Source organism: Cydia amplana, chromosome 13 (assembly GCF_948474715.1).
Source record: "Cydia amplana chromosome 13, ilCydAmpl1.1, whole genome shotgun sequence".
In the NCBI taxonomy this organism is placed as follows: domain Eukaryota; kingdom Metazoa; phylum Arthropoda; class Insecta; order Lepidoptera; family Tortricidae; genus Cydia; species Cydia amplana.
Window position 1 is genome coordinate 17371068 of NC_086081.1, and position 22588 is coordinate 17393655.

Sequence of the window (22588 nt, forward strand, 5' to 3'; positions counted from 1 at the left end):
TTGAGGTTTCTAATATCATTTTTTTCTAAACTGAATAGTTTGCGCGAGAGACACTTCCAAAGTGGTAAAATGTGTGTCCCCCCCCCCGTAACTTCTAAAATAAGAGAATGACAAAACTAAAAAAAATATATGATGTACATTACCATGTAAACTTCCACCGAAAATTGGTTTGAACGAGATCTAGTAAGTAGTTTTTTTTTTATACGTCATAAATCGCCTAAATACGGAACCCTTCATGGGCGAGTCCGACTCGCACTTGGCCGCTTTTTTGATTTTACAGAAAAACCGTGAGGACAAAATTGTAGGAAATTTGATTCTCTACAAGTTTGGTCCTCGCAATTTTTCTTCTAGGGTCGATATTTTGGAAATTAAATTTGAAAAAAAGCGACAAATTCAAAATATTTTCATCATCCCGTTTATTTATGCCGTAAAGTTGAAAATGACTGGACTAGGCCGATTACGGGGATTAAGCAATTAACACAGTTGCGTGTTCACTCACAGTGTTTACACGATTTACGTTCATTGAGTAGTTTACATTTATTAGTAGCCTGTCTTATGATTTGTGGGAACTATTAATTTCTTTTAGTTGCATTTATTATATTGCAATGACTACTTTTGGCGATAAGCTTGCAATTGCATATCGACTCGGTACTGCGTTGTCTGCGTAAGGACTAAAATTTTCTACGTTTAAATTGCACACGTTGCACGTCGTTGGACCCTTAACACTGATTAAAACTTTCACGATTTTTACACATTATTAAATTATTAAACGGGGATTAATCGCGTATAATTGTATTGAATTTAGTTTTAAGTTTTAGTTTTGTTACAATTTGTTATGTATGTATTTTTCCTACTCGCGTATAGTATACAATATACATATCTTTTTGCATGCATATGTATTTGGGAATGTTATATATTTGAATTTAGTTTTAAGTTTTAGTTTTCTTACGATTTGTTATGTATTTTTCCTACTCGCGTATTGTATACATAACTTTTTGCATGCATATGTATTTGGGAATGTTATGTAATTGAATTTAGTTTTAAGTTTTAGTTTTGTTACAATTTGTTATGTATTTTTCCTACTCGCGTATAGTATACATACATTTTTGCATGCATATGTATTTGAGAATTATATATATTTTTAATTAACACTTATGTACTTGCATAATGCATTACTTAAGTACATTTTGCTCGCATTGTCCGGGTTGTCCCGCCATTTTTGCCACGACCCACTTGGGCAACCTAATCTCAAATAATTAGCAATTTAAATTAAGTAGGTACAGTCGACGTCAAAGATATATTTACAATTGAAAGTTACAAAAAAATCTTTACATTAAAATAAGTTGCCATGCTAATGTGACAAGTACTTGTTTACGTGATATATTACAGTTTTATATTTTCACACAATGTGCCCAAAATATGTTTACACTATTTAATCCGTGTAGTTTGCCCCTTTTTATGACGTATGTTCGTTTACATGACAAGTTACAGAATAATATTTACTCTTAATGTACCAAATTAAATAGCATGTAAAGATCTAATGTAATATTTACAATCAACCATACATAAACAGTTTTATACCTCCTGCTAAATAAATATCTTTACAAACATTTGAAAGCTGCATTCTAATTTCAAATAATGACAATCGTCGAAAAGAGTACCATACTGTCAAATGCTCTGTTTGTCTCGTTCGTTTAGATGACGTCAATGCTATGTCGAGTATGTAATTCCGATGTTTACATTTAAACCATTTTCAGTATTTTTGATTTTCAGGGTTTCGTACCCAAAGGTTAAAACCGACCCAATTACTAAACCTCTACTGTCCATTCGTCTGTCTGTCTGTCACCAGACTGCATCTATCTCACAAATAGTTAAAACTTTCAGACGATGTATTTCTGTGCCGTTAGTTTAATAACAAATACTAAAATCAGAATAAAATAAGTATTTAAGTGGAGCTCCCATACAACAAACGTGATTTTTTGCCAATTGTACAGAACCCTTAATGGACGAATCCGACTCGCCCTTGGCCGATTATTTTGTAAATGCATAGATACTGAAGAATTATAAGTTAACCCTTTTCGGCGCCATGTCAAACGCAAAAGCTAATATGAATATTCTTAATATGAATTAATAAAAATAAGTAAGAAGGTAAAGAAAATTATAGCAAGGAGGTTTCATAAATAAAAAGTAGGCCAGAATGAAATAGGTGAATTATAAAGAAATTAGTAAATAAACAGGTGAATTGTGTAAATATGTTTTTGTAGCAGAATGCGTAAAAGTTTTTATGCATCATGAAACGTAAAAACAGAAATGTTGCTCTTGACGTGTATCACGTTTGACACATTGGGTGTAAATATTATTCTGTAACTTGTCATGTAAATGAACATACGTCAGAAAAAGGGGCAAACTACATGGATTAAATAGTGTAAACATATTTTGGGCACATTGTGTGAAAATATAAAACTGTAATATACCACGTAAACAAGTACTTGTCACATTACATGGCAACTTATTTTAATGTAAAGATTTTTTTGTAACTTTCAATTGTAAATATATCTTTGACGTCGACTGTACATATAAGAACAAATCAGTAAGTACCTAATGAATAATTTAAAGGTAAGAAAAGAAACGGTGTAATTATAATCTGCTGGTTATAATAAACTCTCGTGATAAACTCATTAAGCTCAATAATCCCACAGCTTAGAACCATATAACATATGTATAATGGGTGGCTCAGCAGGGGTCAGACGGTCGCGTCGGCGCGGGCGCACCTGCCTTCCGGACGCGCTTCCTGCGCGTTGTGTGACGTCACGCTCCGCTGCCCGCTCACTGACGCGTGCGAGGGTTGCTGTCTGCCGGTGCATATTGCATATGGCAGCAGGTTTCGGTGGGGAATAAAGATATAAACAGAGTAAGCCCTATCGAATTTTAACTTTTTTTCTGGGCCTTACTTTAGTTTAGATTGTAACCTGCAATGGGCCTCGCTCACATATCTGCCCTGGCGAAAACACTGCCACTGAGCTCTGCCGCGTAAGCAGTAAGAATAATCGGGCAATTCAATGACGTATAGTAGTCTCCAAGTTCCGTCTACAAAAAGTTAGAAAATCGGTCATGGGAAACTGTGTACGCCAAGTTAAAAAATCTTGTTCCGTTTTTACCGATGATTGTCAAGCCAATTCGAACGTTCACTGATATCAGAATGATATCTAACTGGTGTCATTCAGTAATTATCGTGCATTTCGCTCGTACTTATCCAATGTCCGTACATGAATTAGCGCAGGCGAGACACGCGATAGCTAAATAACATAATTAAAATATCATTCTGATGTCAGTGTAGGTACTTTTCGAATTGGCATGTTAGTACCTAAGTACTTATCTAAAACAGATTGACAATCCACAACATCACGTGGGCGCCATGTTGGCACGACAGGGTCACGTGTAATTGTCATTGCACATGTAATTGCAGCCATTGTTTAGCAAGCGGACGGCAGCGATAACTTTACTACTTAAGTACTACACAAACTACCTCAACTAACTGAGGTGAGGATTCAAAATGACCTACAACCGAAAAGAAGCATTTATTCTCTTGAGTACATAAAATTATGTTCAGTTAACATTATCCGTTTATTTTTGCTGCCGGTTATTATTATATTAGGGTAGGTTCCTATAGGTTCTTATTTGTCTCCTGTGTATCAGAAAACCATGTCATAAAATAGTTGAAACATTTATCGCTCCGTATCGGCGTAGTTCTCGTACAAGCCATAAATTTGATTGCGGATGTTTGTCATAAATTTATGACTAAAATTTGATAACATTCCTTAATAAAATATTTTGTTTATGATTATATTTGTGCTTAGTCCGAGGTAGTATTTACATGTAGTATCCTGATTCCAGCGTCTAACGTCGCGATTTCAGAGCCTAAAAAAAAAAATAACCCTACCTGGCAACACCATGGTCACCACACTTCATTCCTGTTTTAGCGCGAAAACTAGCGGTTCGCGTCCCGTGAAAATAAATAGTTTTATACATTGTTTTATGTGAAAGATTACATATCTCCTGAGAAAAAAGATGCCTAAAAGATCTATTGAAGGTGAGGATGGTGATGCACGTAAGTTACGGAAGATACGTAAGATGGAAAGGAAAATACAAAAATACAAGGAAGCCATGACAGGTAAGCTTTAATCAAACATTGAATTTTGACTCGATAAACCAGTATTTTTTCCACACATAGCAGGTTATTTTGAATGTTTATTGCCTCGGCATAGTAAAATCTCGTTGAGATACTATGAATATGGATGTAAAGTTATCCATAACCTATAACGGGTTGCTCGAGTTTCGAAACCCGTTTCTCTCGGTGAGAGAATTTATCTGGTCTTTTACCTTACCCCCATTTTCCGGTGGAAAAGGGGAAGATCTCGTTGAGATATTATGGATTCTTAAGAAAATATCAATTGTTCACATGACCTCATGCCGGGTTCCTTCGAGTTTCGAAGACCCGATGTCCCCGTTTGGGAAAATTAACATCTAATCATACCCCCAGTTTCCGTTGGATCAAGGGGAGGATCTCGTTGAGATATTATGTTGATTTTTAAGAAGATACCACAAGAGAGGTGTGATATGGCCCTATATTTAATGTCCTTGCTCGGTGCTCGGTTCACTAGCCAAGTTGGCTCTGAAATTTGGGTATCATAGTGTAGACTTGGGTATAAACCTAAGTACTTATCTTATGGTGATTGAAATCTAACGCATGGAAAAAATTTCAGCTGTGGATCCAGAAACATTATCAATTTTGGAACAAAATAGTGTGGATGAAAATTGTAATAACTTGGAAGAAGAAGATAATGCTCGTAGTGACAATCCAGAAGAAACTCAAGAACACCATCAGGAACACGAAGATGATGAAGGTGATGTTGAGATAGAAGAACTGCCCCAAGACATCCTGACTGCCCTCGGAGAAGGGGGTCAGGATGATGATGCTAACTATGGAGCTGAAATAAAATCAGAGATTGTTAAGATAATCAATACCATACTAACAGATGGGATGAATAAGGAGATGCAGGAATCCCTATCAAAGACTAAGATCCCGAGAAACATCAAATTGTTAGATGCTCCAAAATTAAATACAGAATTTGCAGGTTTGTTAAACAACTCCATGACTAATAGAGACAACCTACTGAAAGATAGACAGCAAGACCTGGGCAGAGCAATTGCTTTAGTTACTCAGACAATTAATGATCTAACTAAGAAAGATTTTGACAAATTACAAGCAATAAAGTCCCTGAGTGACAGCATAAGACTACTCAGTAACCTGCATTACAATTACACTCAAATTCGCAGAAAGTTGATTGCACCATTTATGGATAAGTCATTGACACAAAATCTAAGTGAAAACAAGAGGTCTGAGTTTTTATACTCTAAACTCGAGGAATCAGTAAAGACATCCTCTGCAATGAAACGCACAATCAACATTCTAAAACCCAAAAACACACCAAAAAACTATCAGAATCCCAGGCGGCAAGCCGCCCCAAACCAGTACACGCCCAGAACAAACAACATGAATTACAAACCCAGACCATACCAAAGCAATCAGGTTCCAACCTACAAGCCACAGCGCAGCCATCAACGTCCACCACAACAAGTGAGGTCAACCCGCCGACCAACTACATCCCACCATTGGGGAGGTCGTGCGAAGTACACATAAAGGTAAATTTTGCTGCCCGCCTTAAACATTTTTATAAATGTTGGACATTTATAACAGATGATGAAACAATCCTAAAATGGATAAATGGATATTCCATTCCTTTTGATAGTGAACCAAGTCAACATAATATACCTCTTAATAATACATTTAATGCCTCTGAGAGAAATATTATTACTCTGGAAATACATAAACTTATTGTAATGGGGGCTATCACCCAATGTCAATCAAGCAAAGGGCAATTTTTGTCTAGTATTTTTACTATCCCTAAAAAAGATGGATCTCACAGATTTATTCTCAATTTAAAATGTTTAAACAAATTTATTATAACAAAACATTTCAAGCTGGAAGACATTAGGACATTATGTAAACTAATCACAACAGATGATTACATGTGCACTGTTGACCTAAAACATGCATATTATTTGGTGCCTATAAATGAATCACATAAGAAATATTTAAGATTTACTTTTAATAAGAAATTATATGAGTTTAACTGTATGCCATTCGGGTTGTCTACGGCTCCTCTAGTTTTTACTAAACTTTTAAAACCGGCTATTGAAACACTTAGAGAACAAGGTATTAGGATTATTATCTACCTTGATGACATAATTTGTCTTGGGAGTACTTACACGGAATGTCTAAATAACACCCAAACAACATGTAATCTATTACAATGTTTAGGTTTCATAATTAATTATGAAAAGAGCTCTATGACTCCATCCCATGTGAAGGAGTATTTAGGCTTTACTATTAATTCAAGAAACATGACTTTAAGCCCGACACTAAAGAAACGCAAGAATTTATACTCTTTAATTAAAGACTTCCTTAAAATTAAATCATGCAGTATTAGAGAATTTGCAAAATTACTAGGAAATTTAGTATCAGTTTGCATAGCAATTCCTTATGGTTTTGTATACACAAAAAATTTAGAAAGGGAAAAGTTTTTAGCTCTAGAATGCCATAAGGATAATTTTGAAGGAATTATGAACATAAATAAACCAATTAAAACAGACTTAAGGTGGTGGAAAGAGAACATTTTAATAAAGAGCAATCACATTAAGCAATATAACTTCTCCTTAGAAATATTCTCTGATGCCTCACTTATGGGATGGGGTGCATTTTGTAATGGCCAAAGTACACAGGGCAATTGGTCTGAGTGGGAGCGCAATCAGCACATTAACTATTTAGAACTTTTAGCTGCGTTCTTTGCTCTAAGATGCTTTGCAGACAAATATAATAACTGTGAAGTACTTCTCAGGATAGACAACACAACTGCCATAGCATATATTAACCGTATGGGTGGGGTGCAATACCCGTTACTAAATGATATTACTAGACAGATATGGAGGTGGTGTGAAGCGAGAAATCTGTGGATTTTCGCATCTTACATCAAATCAAAAGAAAATGTTGAGGCTGATTTTCAATCTCGCAACTTTAATGTAGATACTGAGTGGGGACTTGCACAGGACATTTTTAATATAATTATTAATAAATTCGGTGCTCCCGAATTAGACCTGTTTGCGTCAAGAATTAATCATAAATGTGACAAATATATATCATGGCACAGGGATCCTTTCGCCTGGAACATTGACGCTTTCACAGTCAAATGGAACTCTACCTTTTTCTACGCCTTCCCACCTTTTGGTATTCTACTAAAAGTTCTTCATAAAATTAAATCGGAAAAGGCCACAGGCATTCTAGTATTTCCTCTATGGCCATCTCAAGTTTGGTATCCACTTTTAAAATCTATGGTAATATCAGATATACTAACATTCGGACCATCTGAAGATCTCCTCATGTCTCCTTTCAGAACTCCACACCCACTTCAGACTCAACTTATCCTGGCGGCGTGCAAATTATCAGGGAAGCGTTTAAGAGAAGATTAATAGCAGAACGTTCAATTGACATTATGATTGCTTCATTATCTAAGAACTCCATTAAACAATATAATAGTTGTTTACGCCAGTGGTGGCTTTATAGTAAACGTTATAACTTAGATCCATTTAGTGCATCAGTCCCTATCATAATATCATATTTAACAAACTGTTTTGAGAATGGCCTGTCGTATCAATCACTGAATTGCTATCGCTCAGCGTTATCCCTTATAATTGGCAGCCACATAGGCACAGATGAGAGAATTAAGCGCCTATTTAAAGGATTTTATAAGTTGCGCCCTATGAAACCCAAGTATAATGATACTTGGAACCCGGACACAGTATTAACATTCTTAGGAAATCTATATCCATTAGAATCTTTACAACTAGAATTACTTACAAAGAAACTAGCAATGTTATTGATTTTGGCAACAGGCCAAAGAGTACAGACTCTTTTTTATATTAAAATTAATAATATTAAGGCCTCGACAGATGGTATCACAATACAAATTACAAACCTTCTGAAGACTTCTGGACCCAGGCGTCCTCCAACAATACTTAGCATACCATATTTAAGTAATAAACCTGAGATATGTCCGGCTAAGACTTTAATTAAATATTTAGAAACTACTAAAAATGTACGACAGGAAAATAGTTCCCTCAAGAACCTTTTCCTGACTTTTAAAAGTCCTATCAGAGAAGCCTCTACTCAGACCATTAGTAGATGGCTGAAGCAAATTATGAATGATAGTGGGGTGGATATATCTAGATTTTCAGCTCATTCCACTAGACATGCGTCTTCCTCTAGAGCACACAGAGAAGGTCTTACTGTAAACAGCATAATGAAGGCTGTAGGTTGGTCATCAAAGTCGCACACATTTGCACGACATTATAATAGACCACTAACTAATATGGTTAATGACCAAGTTCAATTTGCCCGAGCAGTGCTCGGAGATTAGAATATTTTGTTTTTATTATAACTTTTTATTGTAAGGGTCAAGTCCTGAGTTACGTTTTATTTAATTTTATTAGTTGAAACTTGTACTAAGACAGTACAAACAAATTGTTTATGTTGATTAACTGTTAAGAAGCTTATAAGAGTTATATAAGACTGTTCCGAACTGATTAAGTCTATTTAAAGTTTAATCTCTATGTTTGTTCTAACTTGATCTCATAATAACTGTTAAGAATACAGTAAGTACATAAAGTACACAATGTGAGATTATAAATAGTCTATGTTCCATTAAAAAATCTGAAAGTAAATAAATAATGCTTATTAATTTTCTCTGAACATCTACATGTAAATACTACCTCGGACTAAGCACAAATATAATTACAGGATTAAACGAACTTACCTGAAGTGAAGTTCTATCCTGATTATATGTAGTGCTTAGTCCGAGGTAGGAAGTTCCCTTCCCTCCCAGGATTAAGAGTTCCCTCTTAATCTCTTACCCTCTTAATTAGCTCTGAACTAAATGAAGTGTGGTGACCATGGTGTTGCCAGGTAGGGTTATTTTTTTTTTTTAGGCTCTGAAATCGCGACGTTAGACGCTGGAATCAGGATACTACATGTAAATACTACCTCGGACTAAGCACTACATATAATCAGGATAGAACTTCACTTCAGGTAAGTTCGTTTAATCCTGTAATTATAATTAACAAAAAATTGAAGCATTTTGGTGGCAAGCTGTTGTAGTGTTAAAGCAATATATTATTCAGATAATAATACATTTTTACATTCATGAACGCCAATTTGCTGATAACGATGTAACCCATGGGAACAGAAACAATTACAGCTATTTTTTTTTCGTTCTGACGGTAAATGGCTAAAACTGGCATTTTAGACTAATGACTGTTAGTTAAAATTATAAATGTCGGCAGCCATTGTTCAAAATCCTAGACTAGATTAGGTCGACAGGCTATGAATAGTCGATGAGTTGTTTTCCTCAAAGTCAGTCCCATTTAAAAGTAACAAGTACATAACACTAGATAAAGCAGATATGTCAGCGAGGGACAGAACACAGTGAAATAGACGCAGCGAATAGAGTAACATAATTATAAAAGATATAACCTATAGCCGCAGAGATAATTGATCATCCTAATAAACCACATCACAACAAACAACTTCTATGCATGATGGGGTATCGACACTCAAAAATAACGCGAAATGGTCAACAGCCTTAGATAGTCGTATTGTTTGTAACTTTGCTTACCTACAAAGTTACAAACCTTGCTCAATTTTACATTTCTCCAAATCCTATACGTACTAGGGACGTCTGTCCCCAAGCTCTAAGAATTATAGAGAGTTCCATTTGCACCCTATATATATTTTCGTATTGCACGGCCCGGCCCGTTCACTTGAAGCAGAGCTCGACAATGGAGACCTTCATAAGCTGCAGAATGTCAAACATCCGAAGAAGCCCCGATGGTCAGCCGCTGTATCATTGTCGCGTGTCTGTAGCTATTATCGCCTGCCGTTTCAGCACCCCTAGCACATGATTGGCGTGACAGTATCTCGCGGCGAGATAGACTACCAGTCTTTTTCTAACCATGTTAATAAAAGAGGGACGGGTAGTCTATCTCGCCGCGAGATACTGTCGCGCCAATCACGTGCTAGCCCGGCAGCCATAGTTACAGATACTTACTGGTTGCGTGCCTGTAGCTATTATCGCCTGCCGTTTCAGCACCCCTAGCACATGATTGGCGCGACAGTATCTCGCGGCGAGATAGACTACCAGTCTTTTTCTAACCATGTTAATAAAAGAGGGACGGGTAGTCTATCTCGCCGCGAGATACTGTCGCGCCAATCATGTGCTAGCCCGGCAGCCATAGTTACAGATACTTACTGGCATGGTCGTCGTGCAGCAGGTTGTGGTAGCGGTGCGGTTTGTCTGGGGCCTCCAGCCTCATCATCACGGCGTCAGCAGCGCATCGCGGCAATCTGGAGACGAATAGAAAATGTTGTCAACATTTGTTAGCACATGTTAGGTCATTCTTCTAAAGAGTTGCAAGAATTCAGGGTAATGGATTTTTTTTATTAAAGTGCAGGTCTTCGGGCTTGTTTTTTTGTCGATTCTGTTTTTGGAGATCTCTAAATGGCGCATCCACTCATTAAATTTCCTGATTCGCGAATAATTTAAATGTGTAAAACAGTTCTTAACGAAATCAATCAGTACCTATGTTAATTACACTTTAGCTACTAGAATTCAAACCGCTTTCTCTGCAATCTGCATGCAATTAATCTAGAATGCAACCTAATGTCGCAAGTCTGACACATTCCGCTGAGGTCAAATACACTCTGACACGATAACGGGTCATTTTGTATCGGAATTTGTATACAGCCTCAAGGGCGGCGCTTTAGTATACCTAATCGTTTTAATGGCGTTGTTCATAAACGTTTGTCAAATCTAACAAGCCGTTGATAATCGTTTGTCCCTACCCTATCCTTCATTTTGACATTTCTGTTTGTTAGAAAGGGACAAAGTTTATTATGTTTGCTAAATATTAAGAAGGGGATTAATGTCTAAGATGCATATCTTGCATGAGCGCGACATGTCTGTGTGCCTACACATCGATGTGTGTGTAAGTTCCTTAAGGTGTTCCGTTCACTGCAGGCAGTTGAAAATATTTTGGCACAAGAAAAAGTTGCTATGTACCTATAGGTATTTACTGAAATTCACAAACACCCATACATGATACAATGGCCATGTCACAAGCAGTCAAAAACAAAGTGGAAGTGGCTCTCCCCCCGAGCATGAGAATGTTAGTGGAGGTAACTTTAATCACATTTGCGCACATTAATTCAATTACCAGTCACTTTTATCGTATTTCGTGATAAAAGCCTCAATAAAACCAAGTGTATTACTTGAGCAATATCGTTATTTATAAGGTCTTAACTAAGAAAGCGGTCAAGTCCGAATAGTAATTCGGGCATTTAGTGTTACGCACCTGAAGCATTAATAATTATGGGAAACCATTGAACACGTGACAATAAATTAAATCGTAGAAGAGTAATATTGAGAAAAAGAGGTGTTGGGACGACTTGTATGCATTGTATATATGTATGAATAAATAGAGGTGCTGCCTTTGCCCAGTACTCCCAGTAGTGGCCTAAATAGGCAACAGAATGGGTATTTTAACCCCCGGGCCCCGACACAAATAGAGGGGTGTTATATGCTTGACGCCATGTCTGTCTGTCTGTCTGTGGCATCGTACTTACCTAGTATCTGATCCATGTCGTATCTTTAGCAATTTTCTGACGTATCTAAAGTTCGAATCAGGCCGAAAGTATGCCAAAGGTGTATAAAATTGTATTCTACGGCTTATCGGTCAATGATGTAGGTTTATTTGCTCCGGTACAGCAATCAGACCATAATCGGGAAAGCTTACAACAGAAAACCAGCGCATTTAACCCACATAACTGTAATTGTAATAAAATCCGCGAAAACAATGTGTTCCAACTGTACCCACACGATGTAGTTACAATGACCGCCGGCGATGCCGAAATGATCTTGCTGATTACAATGATTATAAATAAATTGTTTTTTATGAGTAGGTATACAAATTAGGACTAGGGTTTGCTCCCGGAAAATACCGGTACCGAAAGTACCGGGAAATCCCGGGATTTAGAGCCAAGCAAAGAACCGGGATTTCAAAACTTAAATCCCGGTACTTTCGGGATTTTCGGGACTAACATTTGCGGTACAAAATTTGACTGTTTTCTGTTACATAGCATGAAATATCATGTTTTATAAAGAAAATAAATATATTTTATCAATCTAAGGCTGATGGTAATACTTTTACGGCTGACCACTACATAAAAAAAATAGTCAATGGACTCAATGGGTTTGACAATGTCGACAATATAAGTTGCGTAATTTGAAACTATAAGGTTATAAGACTTATAAGTGTTTTTACGATAAATAATTTTATACGAATAATTAGTTATTTCTATACTAAATAAAAGCAAAAACTAGAGAGAATTGTGTAATGATTCGAATACTCCTTTTAATTCAAATTCAAACACGATATAAGAAACTCTTATATCATAATGATATTTTAAATGAATTAAGAGCCCATCAACGTGCACACTAGCGCCACTGCTAAATAATCGTGATTATTCAAATTTAACCAAAGATCTTTAAAAAAAGGGGGCCGCCACGTACTGTATTTTGTATTTAAATACCTTTTGAATACATCAAACTAGTTTTTATGTTGCTGGATTCGTCGATCTATGAATTCAAAACAAAAACGGCCGTTTTAACTTTGGACGCATAGATTGACGAATCCAGCGAAGGTCCACAGCCCATTTTGAGTTTTGAACGCATGCGAAAAATTTTTTTTTTTTTATCCTTTTGCACGAAACAAAAAAATAAATGATGTTACTGAGCCCCAATTCAGTTTTTGCCGATCAACAAAGATACCTAGTAAAAATATCACATGTAGTTTTAGGATTAAACCAAATTATCAGTGCTCGGAATAGGTAGTGCCTATTTACCTAAACTTCAGAGGAGGACCTAACTAAGAGTGGTTACAACCACCAAAAAATATTATTTATTATTATTGTTCGCGGGATTTCCCGGGATTCATAAGAGTACCTAATCGACATATACTCAGACTCGGGGTCAAATTATTAACTAAATGCAATTGTTTAATGCCGATAGTTTGAATGGTTACGTTGATTTGTTTATTTAGTACAAATTTGTATACATTAAATGTTTGAAACATATGATAACCAGTTTTTATTTCAATTACCTCGTTACACACATACACATTACATTTTTGATCGATTTTCTACACAGTACGTTATATGTCACGACACGCATTTTTCTGAATTAAACTATTGAATTTTACTAATAATTTGACGCCGAGTCTGATTATATGTCGATTAGGTACTCTTATGAATCCCGGGAAATCCCGCGAACAATATTAATAAATAATATTTTTTGGTGGTTGTAACCACTCTTAGTTAGGTCCTCATCTGAAGTTTAGGTAAATAGGCACTACCTATTCCGAGCACTGCAAATTATATTATTTAGTAGTATAGTATGCAGAGACAGTCCCGAAAGTACCGAAAATACCGGGAAATCCCGGTTCCATTTTTGCCTGGTACCGAAAATCCCGGTTCTTTTAAACAGTACCGGTTCTGCAATCCCTAATTGGGACGACCTGTCGCTTATTGTTCCGTACTTAAAATAATAGTTTCGCTAAGTACCTACAGATGTACTAGTAGGTACATATTTAGTTCATAACTATTTTCCATCGTATTTTCTAGGAAACGGATAAGAATTTGTCATGCTGGTTCAGTCAATGTCAGTACTTTTTGTACCGAGACTGACTGACACGTTCGTACGTGAAAAAAAAATACGCAGGAAAATAATTATGCGCTACATCTGTACGAACTAATAGTATGAATAGTACAAAGAAGGCTCTGTTTAAGTTGGGTGACTGACGGCGCATGTTACACAGGTTGCGTCACATGTAGGCGTTTACAAGATACATGGGTGACGGTTCGATAGGGTTGACACTTACAAGTTATTTATGTACATGTAGGTCATTCTCATAACACGACGATCACATGGTCACTTAAATATATATTGAAAAGTGGCAACATTACGGGAAAACTATTACGTTTAGATTGCTATGCAAATGCAAAATACATAGCTAAATCAATAAATAACACAAAGAGTTCTTATAATGTAAATTTATTTAAAAAAATAATCAGTATGTTTTCAAGGGAACAAAATTAAATCTCAGGTAAGAAATTAATTAAATGATTAATGATTTAATCAATTTTGGAGTCATGTCCACATTATTGCGAGCAATGTCGCAAATTTGTCCGATCTCTGATCGTAACACACCTTTGTTGCCATATAAATGTGTTCACTGTGTATAAATGTGTCACCATCTGTTTGATGATGTGTTGATGACTGTAGGTAGCTGCCAATAAAAAACTAAATCTCCATTTTTAAGTCAACTACGTTTTACTTTATAGTGCAGTGCAGATAATGGCAATGATTGCTATATTTGCTATTGATCTAAGAATTCTAAGACATATGACATAACAGCGAAACAACATTCTTAATAAAATGTCACTACTACTGCCAAGTGCCAACCCTAGCGCCATAGTACCAGTGTAGGCCGCATGTAGGAGCAGTGCATTGAGCCACCGGGAATTTAAAAAAACAACAACAATGATGGCGCCTAGTTTTTAGATCACACAAACAATGATAATTGCATCATCATCACTATACGATTCATAGTGTACCCTAAGACGATAATATAAAGGCTATTTTAGGATGTTAAGTTTAGGATTCCGGGTGGCCTTGTCTTCGTAGTTTTTGGGTTTTAATTTAAAGCTCTCATCTGTAAGTTATCTTAGTTTGTTTTTAGGATCTATATTGCGTCATTTTGAGGCCCACATCTTAGTCTTTCAAGACATCCTGCTTTTGTTATCCATAGACTTATCATACCTAATGTAATTATACATTAACTAAGAGAGTATAGTGGCTGATCATAAAGTTTCTCAGTCGTCGTTTGAACGCAACGTGTAATCACATAACACGTTTCGTTTCGGATGTTAGCGGGAAGATGTTTATAATACGTAGGCGTGGGTTTTTTCGGATAGAGCAATGGGTATCAACTATCGATATGGATTAATTATGGCAATCGAAGCATCGATCGACAATTTACCATCCACTATCACTCTATATGTATAAACAGCTGTCATTAATTAACTTATATTCTAGGCATCAGATAAGAGCTAATTGATTTGTGCGTCACCTTGGCGAGGTCATGTGTAGTGTAGATATCTGGGTCAGATTAATTGTTATGTAAAAGTACATTATGTATGTATTGTGTGTGTGTCATGTCAAACATCGCTACATATTAGGTACTACGCCAACGCGGTTGTCATAATAAGACTTTTGAAACATCTATCTTTTTCAAGTCATCATGAATTAAGGTTTCGATTAAAAACGCAAGGATTAAAATATTGTCAAAAATAATTCATTACTTATACATTGATATATTTATAAAGAGATTGAGCAAATCGACCTGAATAGAAAAAAAAATCACACACGTTTTAAATGACTCAATAGCAGTTTTTAATTTTAGTTATCTACTTACATAATTAATTACACTTACATCAAAAATTTAAAAATAATATGCGACAAATGTTTCTTAAAAATAGTATGGCTGTTAGGTAGGTACTAGGGATTGCAGAACCGGTACTGTTTAAAAGAACCGGGATTTTCGGTACCGGGCAAAAATGGAACCGGGATTTCCCGGTATTTTCGGTACTTTCGGGACTGCCTTCAAAATTCAGTTTTCACATAAATTTTCAGTAAAAAAAAGCGTAAAACGACCACGAATCTTTCTTAAAACAATAAAAAAGTAGCACAGTGAAGGTATACACTTCTTTTGTACCATAATATGTGTCTTTAAGTCACACAATCATTAATATAGGTAATTTGTTTTGTTTTCCTAAACTACATGATATTTTTACTATCTTTGTTGATTGGCAAAAACTGAATTGTGGCTCAGTAATATCATCATTTTTTTTAAATATGTAAGACGTTTTGTGAAAAAGGTTAAAGAAAATGATAATTTTCGCATGCGTTCAAAATGGGCTGTGGACCTTCGAACATAATAATAACAGAACTATCAATACGACAAATCAAGAAATTATTCAGCCAGAATTATTAATTTATTTAAAAATTATAAAATATCATTCATCGTCATCTTCCTCGCGTTATCCCGGCATTTTTGCCACGGCTCATGGGAGCCTGGGGTAGTGTTGAGTCGCTCACTCGCGAGGCACCTCTTTTGTACCGCTCATTATGTTAAATTGTCGCAGTACTTCACACCGCAAAAATGTCTTACTTCACTCCTCCATTCATTTTATTCATTTACTCGCGCGCATCACATACACAAATCATTCACACACTTCAAATTTCAAAAAACTCTCATCCTTTCAAATTCACTCGCGGGCCTCGCGGGCCTCATAGCTTACACGCCCCTCACAACCAACTCTCGCACGAGGCGCGAGCCGCTAGGTGCTCGCCGGCTCACTGACACTCAATTAAGAAACGAGTAACCGTCCACACTGTCAACTGCCGAACTACAAACCTTATTGCAATGGCAAAAGGTCCACCGAGAAATGCGTTGAGTTTGTACCATTCACCGCGTCACTGTGACATTGACATGAACACTTCAAATTCTTCAAAAATCCTTTTAAAATGAAACAATGAATTAGAAATACCAAAAGAGGGAGTGAGACAGACACTTCAATATCGCCGCTTCACCACCGAAAATACGTTAAAAATTAAACACGAAAGACAACAATCGTAAGTGCTCATAAGTGCTGCACGCTTTCATACATCTTACGCCTTTTTGATCCTAACTCACTTGTCAAAATGGCCGAATGGCGCGGGAAATCTAAGTCATCAGAACGAAGTTCGACATGTTGCTTCTCTGTCGCACTTGTAAATTCGTACGTAAGTGTGACAGGGCGGCAAGACGTCGAACGTGGTTCGCCTCTGACTGAGCATGCATGTGACGTGAGCATTTACGAAGCATGCTTAGAAACAGTAAAGGATTACTGAAGAAAATATTATTTAAATTATTGCAATATAATACGGTGAATACGGTCGGTGGTTTACACAACATGTGTCAATTTACGTTAGTGTAGTAATTAAATAGTAAGTATAATTTACTAAGTGTAATAAACATGTACTTTACGTAATGATTTGAATTTGTATTACTTTTTGTTACCGTTCTTCGTAAACAACGTTGAAATAAGTGGTATCCAGACAAGACAATTTTTCGCCAATCTGATGAAATTCTCCGATCGAATCAGCAGGTGCGGACACATAAATATCAATTTTCATAGACTGTTTCATAGTAATTGTCTATGGAATGCAAATTTCCTGTTATTCTATTTCTTCACTTGATAATCTCAACAATCACCATGATAAAAGTAAGACTGAATTCGCAAGAAATAGTGCGAAATGAAACGCAATTCATAGGCAGCTGACACTGACAGTAGTGACAGTGACGGGACAAGTTTGCAACAACAACAAGTTCTCCGTTTAGTTTTGTCTTACACTCGGTTTAGACTCTCGCGCGAGCCACGAGACGAGCCGCGAGCCGCGTCAGGAGGCGCGAGTCCACCGTTTACACTCGCGTTCGGCTTGTCATTCGGTTATAAACCTTATGCCGTGTCGTTAGTGTTTAAATTATATTAGCTCGACGAGCTTGCGAGCCACGAGACGAGCCGCGAGCCCACCGCTTACACTCTCGTCTCGTGGCTCGGCTCGCGGCTCGTCTCGTGGCTCGCGCGAGAGTCTAAATCGACTATTATAGTGATAATAATAATATATATACAGAAATATCTAAACAGGGACATTGTTTACACGATTAAAATATACCTGTGACTCGTGGCTCTACCTTACCTTGGTGTCTTTTGCATGCGAAAATGTAGTGAAAAATATTGCCGCCTGCGTTACCGGCGGCGCGAATGTTAATGTGCTTTTATTTACTATCACATTACTGTTAAATGATCTGAAGTGGTAAGTTAGTTATTTTTATCTATAATGATATCTAATTAGAAGAAAATATGGAATTTGTTCTCCTTACTTTGCTAAAAAACAGTCGTGCAGTTTTAAGGCTACTATTCTTATTGAAATATATTTTTATTAAACTGTAAATAATATCAAGTAGCAAGGATTGAAATTGCATTGAACAATCCATAAAACAGCTAAATTAGAACAAGTTTCATAAAAGCATCAAAGTTTCTATGTAGGATGTGGGTCACTAGGTCCTTGGTTTGATTCTTAGTTCTTAAATTGATCTGTCTTTCTTTTTCTTCACCTCGAGAATTGCATTCAAATTAAATATTTATGTGTAAAGGATAATAGGAGTATAATTATATTATATGGTTTGGCCCAGGACTGTCTCATACCAAATACAGAGAATCATATATATCATACTGTCTATAACTCTATCTTTTCTAGTACTAGCACCCAAATGAATGGGATGAATATAACTTTCCTGGTTCTTACTGACTGACAAGTTGTGTTTGACTAAAAATTCGGTTTAACTAGTTTTTGTTGCCGATAACTCCGATAAGCTCTGAACTTATCGGAGAAAATAGCCGATGCCGATGCTGAAAATATGCAAATATGCCAGTACCTCACCTCATTTGAAGTAAGACATTGTAACACCTCATTTTTGAAAAAGAGGTACTCATACAAACTCATTTTAAATTGATGTCCTGCCCATCACTAGCCTGGGGTCCGCTTGGCAACAAATTCTAGTAATTGGCGCGGGCACTAGTTTTAGTTTTATTAAATTATAAAATATTTCTTATACCGTGTTTGAATTTGAATTAAAAGTAGTATTTTATTAATTACATAATTGTCTCTATTTCTGCTTCTAGTTAGTATACAAATATGAAATAACGAATTGTTCGTATAAAATTATTTATCGTACAAACATTTATGCCCTTAAAGTATCAAATTAGGCAATTTTATATTGTCGGCATTGTCAAACCCATTGACTTTTTTTTTAATTTATTTTAATGTAGTGATCAGCCGTAAAAGTATTACCATCAGCCTTAGATTGATAAAATATATTTATTTTCTTTATAAAACACGATATTTAATGCTAAGTAACAGAAAGCAGTCAAATATTGTACCGGAAATTTTAGTCCCAAAAATCCCGGGAGTACCGGGATTTTAATTTTGAAATCCCGGTTCTTTGCTTGACTCTAAATCCCGGGAATTCCCGGTACTTTCGGTACCGGTATTTCCCGGGAGCAAACCCTAGTAGGTACAGTCAAAGAATTTGATTTCTATGCCAATTTGTACCGTCATAGTAATCAATATGAGAGCCGCTAACGTAGTGCCACCAATGGTCCAGTGACCGACAGGGAACTGAGGGAACGAGTATTTAATCCGACACTTCAATTTCTTGACCGTACCTACTACCTAGTAGTAGTAGGTAGTACCTAAACATAACCTATCATTATTGGCCATACTCCTAAAAGTCATAAACGTTTACAATAAAGTCGTATCGGTATCGATAGAAGCTAACGCTAACGATACCTAACCTACACTTTGTTACCTTAAAAGTATTTACGAGCCAGATCAACAAGTAGGTCAGATTTCTAAACAAGTCATATCATACGTCAGACGATAATCGATGAAGCCGATCACAATAAGGCCCTGGTCTCCTATAAACGCCATCGGCCGCTTACAGCGTCTGCGTCACGATGCTTACTATACTATTATAGAGATGTACTGTTGTGGTCTGTTTTAGACGTCGACGTCAGCGTCTTTTTTGTTCAAAAACGTTGACGCTGACGCCAGACGCCGCGTACAGCATAAAATAGGAGACCAGCGGGCTCAGCACGGATCCATTTTTATCGACTATCACTATGCCCGTCACTTTCGCACTTACATACTTGTTAGAACGTGACAGGTATGGTGATAAACGATAAAAATGCGACCGTGCTACTAGGGCTGGGCCTTACACATGGGACGCCTGTCGAACGACAATGAGCGAATGAACGAATGAATAATACCTAATAGGTGAATGAGAGCGGGGAGGTTATCTAGGGCGGTATTATGATGGCTTACTCGTAATATTACAGAATGCAGACTACGGGCGATGGGAAAAGGTCCAGTGTCCATCTTATCAAGCCCGCCTGCATGCCTTTGAGCAATCTAGAGACCAGCGGGCTCAGCACGGTTCCATTTTTATCGACTATCACTATGCCCGTCACTTTCGCACTTACATACTTGTTAGAACTTGACAGGCATGGTGATAAACGATAAAAATGCGACCGTGTGCTACTAGGGCAGGGACGTTACGGAGGCGGCTTTACCGGAGCCGGATCCGGAGTTTAAAACCTTCAACATTTATTCAGCAAATAGGCCACAAGGGCACTTTTACACGTCAACATTGAATTTACATAAGATGTTTTACCAGATCCGAATCCGGAACCGGATCCGGAGCCGGAGCCGAGTAGCTTTTTACGTCAATCTTCTGAAGTTTTTAATTACTTCAGCTGTCGTAGATACGATTTCTTAGAGATTACATATTTTCTACCACCTACAGTTACTTGCTATTACATATAAACACAGTCTTTGCCCGGTTTCTAACCGAGATGCGAGGGAAACACGGTGGTTGCGGCTATACCATCAGCGGTATGGTTATTTAAATGGCGGATACTAAAGATCGTTTATAAGAATTTCTAATTGTTTTTGAAAGTCTGAGGTTTGACTTGTCGAGATATTCAATTTTTTCACCCATGGCATGTGGCACGTCCTATTCTCCATTCAGATGTTATGAATAGCAATAATGTGTTAGCTAGTTGTTATACACAGAAAACTAAAAATTACATTTACTCGTATCGCCATCTACAAATATGACGGTTTTCGCGGCGTTAGGGATTAGCGGTCTTTCTTATTTAATTATCTGATAACACACAATGACGGAGATAAATAATATCAACAACACAATTACAAATCTATTTAAACCAATCCCACACGCCCTAATGTCATCTGGATTATAAATTACCATATTTCCCAATGGCCGTTCTCGTGGCCTCACGCGGCACGATTGTATGTTGATGTGACAGATGAAAGTACCCCGCGGGAGTCGAACCGGCACTTCTGTAGTATTAAGTACTTGCCATTGCCACAAGTAGCAGTAGGAGAAACTATGAGAGAATTCGTTACTATCTCCCTTGGCTGTGTGAGCGAGAACAGCGTTGGTTGGTTTAGTAATTTATTTATTTTAATACATACTTAGTTATGAAATTTTATTTGTTAGTTACATGTCAAATAGGGTAAACATTTGAACATGATATAGGTATGTACTTTAAAATTTTTTCACGTCGAATGCAATTATCGCTTTCCCCAGTTTAATGTGAAAGTGCACATGAAACGTCAAATTTTAATAGACATTTTTAGTTTTTGCTGACACTTCCACACTTTGTCATTGCCAAGTCTGTGACGAGCTGACGAGTTAGCTTGGTCTGACTTTGGCAAAAAACGACATAGCAAATAGAAATAGAAATGTTTATTTGCCAGAATACGAACAACTGAGCATAATAAAAAGGAAAAAAATCAAAGTACTGTTGATTACACTTTGTAATAAGGTATGTAAATGTAAACATATCTTTTACGTCGACTGTACCTAAATTGCATTCACGGGAACATATTATACACAACAACGCTTTCCTTTAGCTTATCCAGATGAAGCCATGCCCCTCGTAATCTACCTACGAACAATGATATTATATAACCATAGATAGGTTATACTCATACTTGAGGAACACAAAAATGCTTCCATATTTATTTCTGTGCCTACGAAGAAATCTGTTATTTTGGATTAATTTTCTCATTCCATCCGTCTTTGTCACACTCGTTGTTAAATATAAGGTCGTCTCTTTCTCTTTCGGTGTGCGGGAGCTCGTTAGCACGTCCACATTTCTCGCTTGTCCAGCCGCGTCTAAAGGTAACTTGTCCAATTTGTCACAAGGTAAGCCCTTCAATTTTGGAACGCCTATAACCTATCTTGTGTTATAAATCATTGCCTACGAAGTACGAATAGACCATCAGTCACACTTTCGCGCAATCAATCATTACATAATTAATGGAATCATAATGAAAGCAACCGAGAGTGGTTGACATGGCACAGTCACAATACAAACGTAATAAAACTAATAATTTACATAACCGTGCAATTGGATCGATTCCGGTTGCATCTCGGATTTCATGCAGAAGTCATAGATAACAAATTCTTTGATTGTATATTACTTACCTAATCGGTAATCTGCTACCACCCTCATTATTTTTTAGGGTTCCGTACCCAAAGGGTAAAAAACGTGACCCTATTACTAAGACTTCTCTGTCCGTCCGTCCGTCCGTCCGTCTGTCACCAGGCTGTATCTCATGAACCGCGATAGCTAGACAGTTGAAATTATCACAAATGATGTATCTCT

General features: G+C 36.8%; 1 protein-coding gene across 1 annotated transcript in view; it reads right to left on the reverse strand.

Moving 5' to 3' along the window:
- Nucleotides 1-22588, reverse strand: part of LOC134653602 (echinoderm microtubule-associated protein-like 2) — a 117686-nt gene that overhangs the window by 89687 nt on the left and 5411 nt on the right. The window contains exon 2 of the mRNA XM_063508999.1: nt 10422-10516. Coding sequence (XP_063365069.1) covers nt 10422-10488 — 67 coding nt within the window. The 5' untranslated portion in view covers nt 10489-10516. The remainder of the gene's footprint in view (nt 1-10421; nt 10517-22588) is intronic.